This window comes from Melanotaenia boesemani, chromosome 3, assembly GCF_017639745.1.
Source record: "Melanotaenia boesemani isolate fMelBoe1 chromosome 3, fMelBoe1.pri, whole genome shotgun sequence".
In the NCBI taxonomy this organism is placed as follows: Eukaryota; Metazoa; Chordata; class Actinopteri; order Atheriniformes; family Melanotaeniidae; genus Melanotaenia; species Melanotaenia boesemani.
Window position 1 is genome coordinate 34,738,370 of NC_055684.1, and position 8,154 is coordinate 34,746,523.

General features: G+C 38.0%; 1 protein-coding gene across 1 annotated transcript; it reads right to left on the bottom strand.

The window, feature by feature from the left end:
* Window positions 1-6,535: 6,535 nt before the first annotated feature.
* si:dkey-6e2.2 lies at window positions 6,536-8,139 on the bottom strand. Its single transcript, XM_041981059.1, has 4 exons — window positions 8,100-8,139; window positions 7,472-7,773; window positions 7,193-7,325; window positions 6,536-7,038 (listed from the first exon to the last, which is right to left on the bottom strand). Exons 2-4 carry the CDS (start codon window positions 7,743-7,745, stop codon window positions 6,666-6,668), a joined length of 780 nt encoding a protein of 259 aa, XP_041836993.1. The 5' UTR covers window positions 7,746-7,773; window positions 8,100-8,139; the 3' UTR covers window positions 6,536-6,665.
* Window positions 8,140-8,154: the final 15 nt, after the last annotated feature.

Below are 8,154 nucleotides of genomic sequence, written 5' to 3' on the forward strand. Positions count from 1 at the left end.
TAGGGTTGGTGGGTGTTTATCAAGCTGGGTCCTTAGGTCCTGGGAATTTGAGGGTCCTGCATAGTGTCATAGCTTTTCCTGTGATTGCATTCTTCTTAAAGGAATGTCCGATGTTTCTCCAGGTATCTGTTGGAGCCATTTTTCCAGTGTGAGGGAAACAACCCCCAGTGCTCTGATGACCATTGGTACTACTGTTGCCTTCACCTTCCAGGCTTTCTCCAGCTCTTCGTTGAATTCTTGGTTTTTCTCCAGTTTCTCGTGTTTCTTCTTCCTGATATTTCCTTCGTTAGGGATGGCTATATCGATCACTATGGCTTTTCCTTGCTGCTTATCCATGATCACAAGATCCAGTTGGTTGGCCACCACCATTTTGTCGGTTTGTTTCTGGAAGTCTCACAGGATCTTAGTCCTCTCATTCTCCACCACCTTGTGAGGTGTTTCCCATTGTGACCTTGGGGTCTCCAGTCCATTTTCTGCACAGATGTTTCTGTACACTATGCCGGCTACTTGGTCATGGCGTTCCATGTAATGATCTCCTGTCAGTATCTTGCACCCTGCTGTGAGATGCTTGGTTGTTTCAGGGGCCTCTTTGCACAGCCTGCACCTAGGGTCCAGCCTGGTGTGGTAGATCTGGGCCCTGATTGCTCTGATGCTCAAGACTTGCTCCTGTGTTGCCTCTGTACTATCCTTCAGTCCAGCCCTCTCTAGTCACTGGTAGGACTTGATCATATCCGCCACTTCAACTATCTGTCAGTGGTACATCCCATGCAGGGGCTTTTCCTTCCATGGCGGTTCATCCAAGTCCTTTTTCTCCTGTTTCCACTGTCTGAGACATTCACTAAGTGCTTCATCCCTTGAGGGCATCTTCTTGAATTATTCATTTAAAATTTTTATCTTCTGAAAGTAGACATGTTAAAGAAGAAAAAAAAATCTCTGAATTTATCAGGTGATGAAAAAACTGGCTTTTTGCCTGTCGTGTCTCGGCTTAAATTGCATCTAAGCCTGTGAACATTTTCAGGTGTTTTAATATAAGCAACAGAGGTCTATAAGTCCACCTCGGAAAAGCTGTTTGCAGTGCTGGTTGTAAATTCAAACAGCTTTTGGAAATGCTGGTCAGGGCTTTATAGGGCATTTACAAATACAAATGTTTCTTACAACAATATTTATAAATTATACTGGTGATATTAAGTTGTCAGTTTGCAGGGAAGACAGATCTGTAAAGATTAACTGTCCCCCTGCACTGCACTGCATTACAGAAATTTAGAATATACTAATTGGAGCTTCAAATTGGAAAAGATGTTTAAAGTGACATAAATAAAATGGTATTTAGTGGATCTCTGATTGTGGAAAATCTAACATTTTCTCAGAAGGTTCCAAAGTTGATGCAGCTCTGAGCAACTGCAGGTCTGAACTAGCTCCAGGAAACCCCATGGAGTAGGAAAGTTTGGCTGGTGCTGAACGACATGGGAAAAAAAATGTTTTTGTACATTTAAGTCTTTTAAGATTGTGATAACATTAATTTTCCTTTTAATGGTGATGAATAATGTCTTGTTCTTAATTAATCAAAATTTATTTGAGAGGTGGTTTGAACGCTGATTTCAGATTATCTGAAAGATACATTAAAAAGAAGTTTGAGAACCCCTCTTTATAAATAAAATTGGTAAGAAAAGAACATTTTCAGCACAATGGAGTTTGATACAGCACTCTAAAAATGATAAAACCAACTGTTTAAACAGCACTCCATCATGAAACTTTCTATTCTAGCTAAGCATACATGCTTTCAGAGCTCAGATGGTGTGTTTTATCTATGGGCAAAATAAAAGTTAAGAAACTTAAATACTGTGTTAAAATATTTGCAACAAATTTAGTATCAAAAAGGCAATCATGCTTTAATGTGTTCTACAACCTCGGTTTCTGAAAAGCTGCTCTCTTTCCAGACTCAAAACTTAGCAAGCAATGAAAAAAGACAAGTTGTTAATGCTGAAATGGCAGGACAGGAGAGACAGTCACCGCACTCAGCTGTAACACAGTCTGGCAAAACACTAACAAAGGAAATGAGAAAACCACACAGCAAATAACAGACTTTTATTCAACACTTTGGGCCCCACTGCTTATATCTGGGTGCCAACCCCAGTCACTTACAAATAAATGGATTTATGAGAAATATTACACACAAATTACTACATTTGTCTAGACAGGAGAGAATTTTAGCTTTGCTTACATTGGCATAACCAAGTTTTGCTTTTTATGAATGTGTACATTGGTTTATGTCAAACATTTTCAGCTTCTAAATTTGCACTCCGTAGTAAATTAAATGAATCAGCAAATAAACAAAACTTCGAACAGTATTCACTTATGCATTTGCAATGCAATGGTTTACCAAATTTTGAGAAATTAACCGTTTCCACAGTTGTATGAAGCATTGCTTGGAAAAAATTAGGTAAAGATTAGATTACCTTTGGTTAAAATCCCACTTCAGTCATTGTATTTGAAATTACAAGATAGCATAGGAAATGTTTAATTCATTAGGAATTTAGTAATTGTGACGAATTTTCTTCAGTCCATGAATTTTTATGAAAAGCAACTAATTATTTACACGAGATAACAAAAGGCAAATGAAAAAATATAAAAACAAATACAACATGATTCACGAAAGTTTCTGTTGGGGTTAGTTTAGGTTCTGAAGGACTGTTAAAAAATAGGCAATCATGTACTGATTTCTCTTTTTCTAACACAACTGAATATTAATAAGAAAAAGCAGAGAGCTATCTTTCATTTTGCACAATGAAAATGGTCTTATAAATACAGCTACGTAGATGTCCTAAGTACACAATATTTATGCTGACCATCACACAAACTTGCCCTTGATTGAAAGCTGTCATCTCAAGCAGTCATCCAACTCAATTAATTTTTATCCAAGACAATAACCACATAAGAGGCTGTTTAAAATTTGCAGGAAACTTGGACACCCTGACTGATGATGAGTTGTTCTTCTCTGGCCTTTTTGAATCTTTCTGTTGATCATTTCACTATACAAGGTAAGAAAACGTAGGTTTGATCTGACTCATGCTGTGTTCCTACACAATGGTGCACATTAACAGTGATCTCTATCCTCTCCTCAACTGTCAGCGAAGGGAACTTCCTTTAAAAAAAAAAATCCATCTATACCAAATATAGTCACTTTAATTCATTTCAAACAGTGGCCTTTCTGTGTGGAGTTTGCATGTTCTCCCTGTGTATGCATGGGTTCTCTCTCCGGGTACTCTAGTTTCCTCCCTCTGTCCATAGACATCCATGTTAGATTAACTGGTTACTCTAAATTGGTCATAGGAGTGAGTGTGAGCGTGGTTGTGTGCCTCACTGTGTTGGCTCAGCAATAGACTGGTGACCTGTCTAGGGTTTACCCTGCCTCTCACCTGCTAATTTCTGGGATAGGTTCCAGCTCCCCCACAACCCTGAAGTGGAATAAGCTGTACAGAAAAATGAATAAATTCAATTTAGTTCATTTGAATGGTGCCAGTTCACAAGAAAGTCATCTAAAGACACTTTTATGGACATTCCAATTCAATCCAATTTATTTTAGTACAGTTTAAACACAATTAAAACAAATCCATTCTAAGACTGACATTAGTCCAGTTTATAATAAATTTGTTTATATAAGTCAATTAACAAAAAAATACAATTGCCTAGATAAGGAAACTAACAAACTGCATTGAATCTTCTCTTCGATTCAGTTGTCCGTTTCTGAGCATGCACTGATTGGCAGCCAACAGTGGAAGGTGAGAAAAAAAATCCTCCCTTTTAACATGAAAGAAAACCTCAAACAGACCCGGCTCAAGAAGGGTGGCTATCTGCCTCAACCAGTTGTAGAGAGTGCCATTAGAGAAAGAGAGTGCCAATGGCAATCCATCACCAAGGTAGACTGGTCACCATCTCACCTGAAAAATCTGTTGCTTTTGCTGGAGTATCCAAAGCTAATGTTAACATTTGTTCAAAACATAAGACAGTCAAAGGTTGGTTAGCTTATCTCACTAATAGAATAGCCACAATAACTGATGAATAATCTTACTGTAAAGTTTTGGACCGTTATTCGGTTTTTCCATCCACAGCTGTTAGTTCCCTTTGAACTGATCTACCCTGCTAATTGCCATCTGGAAGTTGAGTGTGATGTCCATTTTACAAGGAATTACTGGGCAATCAAAACACACTGTCAGCATTCAACCCAACCCTGATACAGGCCATAGTCATTGCTCACTTCTACCGCAATGCTCTTCCAACTGGTCTGTCATCATGCACAGTGAAACCTGTACACATGGTCCAGAACACTGCAACATGTCTGGCTGATCAACCAAAAGTGCAGTTTACCCAATTTACTAATCACCCTTTCTTTCTAGCAGGGCTCTGTACCGGTGCCAGTTCCTGAAACAAATTTTGAACCAGCTGGTATGTTCAGACTAAGAAGAGGTTGAACACCTGGGTCTTCCACAAATACAGATAGTAGGTTGACTACATACATGACAAAAATACACAGATAATCAACATGATCCACACTTTTGTTTCTACAACTTCTTCTGTGGAGTAAAGTCATTCTACTTTGGTTCAGATTAAATTGGTGTGAATGTGGGCCAGTTTCCATGAAAGCACCAAGGTTCTGAGACTCTCAAACAGAGTTGGAGCCGAAGCCTGAGCCACAACTGTATCTGTCTGAAAGCACTTTTACGGAACTTCTCCAACTATTCATAGTTGCTTGAACCAAAGTCAAATCACTATTGGTGCCTGTAGGAGCCTTCTCTAAATGTTCTATATTGGTGCAGTAGATGTCACTTGAGAGCTAATTGCCAGCACCATACAGGAAGGAGCCATCTTTAAGGTGACAGGTGTTGGTGCAGGTTTTTGACCACTGTTGCAACTACTGCTTGTTGTACTCATTAGTTCTGCACTGTTGATGATTTGGACATGCAATAAATATGTCTGAATGTTTATTGTAGATTATTGCCAAGGAAATGAATCCCACATTGGATGATTAACAAATTAAAGCAAAGTAAGATGTTTAAGTTTTTTTATTTACCAGCAGAAGAAAGGAAAGGGACATGGCAAGCACATAAGGGCAAACACCTTTTAGTGGCTTTAAATGTTGACTTACCCACTTCACTGCTATAGCCAGTATGTTTCACTATTTTGTGTGATAACATTTATTAGCTTGTATATTAATCAGCTCAGTATATTGTGTGATACACTTCGGCCTATTTACACAGTGGAATGTTTCTCATAAAACAAAGTAGATATACAGGACACCCACGCACATGAAACTATTTTAATAACTGCAGAAGTTAGTGTGCAAACTCTCTGTGAGTCTCCAGTCACACAAACAGGTCCAGATCGAAGAGCAAGATGAAAGATGAAAGAGGACAGTTTCATCTAGTGATGTGCGGATTGATACCAAAACATTGATACTACAGATACCAGTATTCCATGTTCTAGAATTGATTTTCCTGTTAGGTAAAAATCACAAACCGGAATGCAGCGGAAAGTAACTATAATATCAGGATCTTCTCTAAGTTATACCCAGCTGGCAGGAACTACTTTTTCTTACGCCTGCCAAAAGTCATGAAATGGCACAGCGCAGGGGCGAAGCAGCACGACTCTCACACACTTAGTCTGTAGTATCACGTGTGGAGCTGAATAGAAACTGTGCTATGTATGGTGTGTGTGGGAATACATAGAAGTGTTGTAGCAACACCACAAACCACCTTAAATATCTGCGAGTCAACCATAACACAATATATATAGTAATTAAATTATGATGAGGAAGAGGGAGAGAGGGGAGGGACAGGTGCTGCATGGGTGAAATACAATTGGAATCCACAAGTGTAATGTACTAGGCAGGTACTAACCACTATTCAGAGGGAGGAAATATGGAGCTGTGAACTACTGATGCAGAAATTTGGGAAAGTGATTTTCATCTGTCTCCTAGGTTTTGGTTTTTGTGTTGATGTTCAAACAACAAGAGTTCCCCTCGTTCTAAAGATTATTGCATCCTGTTTTGTTATGTAGAGTATTATGGTTATGGTTATGAAATAAGGAAATGCCACAATAAATATCTGCATGAATTCATCTTGGAGTGAAATGTGCCCCTGAGATTAGCTCACATCAATTCAACAGGCCTAGATTCAGTGGGTAAAGATACTGCAGAGGCTTGTGTCAATAAATATTCAGAAAAACAGTCATTCTACAGTTTTTAAATATAAAAATGCGGATGAAAAATATTTATTAGGATAGAAACATAATAACATCAATCCCTCTCATTTTAGACTGATGGTTAACTAAATATTTTAATATGTAGGTGTTAACAAACATGCCAGTGTACCCCTTAGAGAACAATTCCTCAGCACAACATTAGGCACACTGGTTGCTTTAATAGCCAACTGAATACTCAAAAATAAATTCAACTTGTGTATTTGCAGAAACACTGACATATCAACATTTCTACTATGTAGCTAACCAGGTTGCAGGATCTTTTATACTACAATGACGGAGAGAGCAATTACTTTAGTGCAACTCAACATAACAACTACATACTGTAGAATAATTCTTCAAATAAACTACCTCCTGTCGTTTGTGAAGGTCACATATAATAGGTAGATACACAAATGTGTAACATAATTTCAGTTCTTTTGAGCTGATTCTTCCATTTGTTTCTTCATCAGCCTAATTTTAAGTGTGTAATATTCTTGTTGGAGCTTGAGAACTGCCTCTTGTCTTCTCAACACAGACATTTCCAAATCCATTCGCTCCTGTAATGTTGTGCAGTGCGCCGATGGTGGAGAAGTAGAGCTAGAAGTATCAATATGTTCTCCAGAGTCAGCACAGACTCCAGCATGTGGACTATTACAATGTACTGTGACTGATTTGGTGATATTTGTTTTTTGTTCCATTAAAGGGATGGCAGGATCTGGACAGACGGGGAGGTCCTCCTCCATCTGTTGCTTGTTTGCAAAAACTTTATATATAACATGATAACTTCCATCTTTATCAGAACTGAAAAAAAGGGGAAAAAATAAAGTTTGGTCAGAAATTACGTTTCATAAATTAATTGCAATATCCCTTTTCGGAAACAAAGTTTCTTTCTTTTAAAATAACCTCTAGAGCACATTCTGATGTGAAAGTAGGCAACAACAAATAAACCTGTTACCTGTTTTGTTGAGTTTCCATTTGCTCTGAGGCAGAAGAGTCCTCTCTTTCTAGCTGCAGCATGTCTGAGAGGTTCATCACAGAAATAACAATTTGAGTCACAGTACAGAACTGTTCAAGACACAGTGATTCACCTGTAAAAGGAAAGAAAAAATTCAAAGTTAACGTTTAATGGTGAAGTCACATCTTATTTCACCAGTCTGACACTCTAATTTTAATATTAAAAGTGAATAATAAAACCACATTGGTTAAAAAAAGAAAAAAGAGGGGTTTACCACACCTTTATTCATCTGCCTTTTCTGTCGTCTGATGTCCTCCCTTGCCTTTGCCAGCAGATTTTCCCATTTTTTGTTACAGTCAGAAACTGTACGTTGAACCTGTGGAAAGGCAGCATTGATGGTTTGGACAATCTCTTCCCAAGCTTGTCTCTTGTCTTGAATTGATACCCCAGTGCTGTACTTCCCTCTGATAATTTCTTTCTTTTCCTGCATTAACTGAGCAAGAAGAAGACTTTCTTGGTCTGTCCAGTTAGGTCTCCTCTTCCTGCTGGACATCCTTTCAGCAGGTTGGAGAGATATCTGTCTGAAAAAAAAAAAAAAAAAGAAACATTAAGCAAAAATATAACTGTTTGTCTCTACTGGCAACTTTCACTCCATACACGCCAAAACAGAACATAATTTCAGCATCAGTTGCGTCCAAACTGATGACTGAGCAAATAAAGAATTCCACTTAAGATTTTTTTTAACCTTAAGTAACACTATTTAAGAGATTTTTCTATTATTATTTTTAGGATTTCGGCTACATGAACCATTGAAAAGCGAAATCTAACTGAAAATCCAGTCGGATAATTATAGGATGTAAATATTACAAAGCACAACATGCTCAATTTAAATAAAAATAATTAAAACCTCTTTAAGGTAAAATGTAAGGCTTTTCTTCGTCTCAGGGAAAATCTGCAGCGTC

Coding starts and splice junctions, on each gene's coding strand:
- si:dkey-6e2.2 (XM_041981059.1), bottom strand. CDS start 7,745: ATGTCCAGCAGGAAGAGGAGACCTAACTGGACAGACCAAGAAAGTCTT. Junction 7,326..7,471: donor GAAAAGGCAGATGAATAAAG/GTGTGGTAAACC, acceptor TTCCTTTTACAG/GTGAATCACTGTGTCTTGAA. Junction 7,039..7,192: donor ATGGAAACTCAACAAAACAG/GTAACAGGTTTA, acceptor CCTTTTTTTCAG/TTCTGATAAAGATGGAAGTT.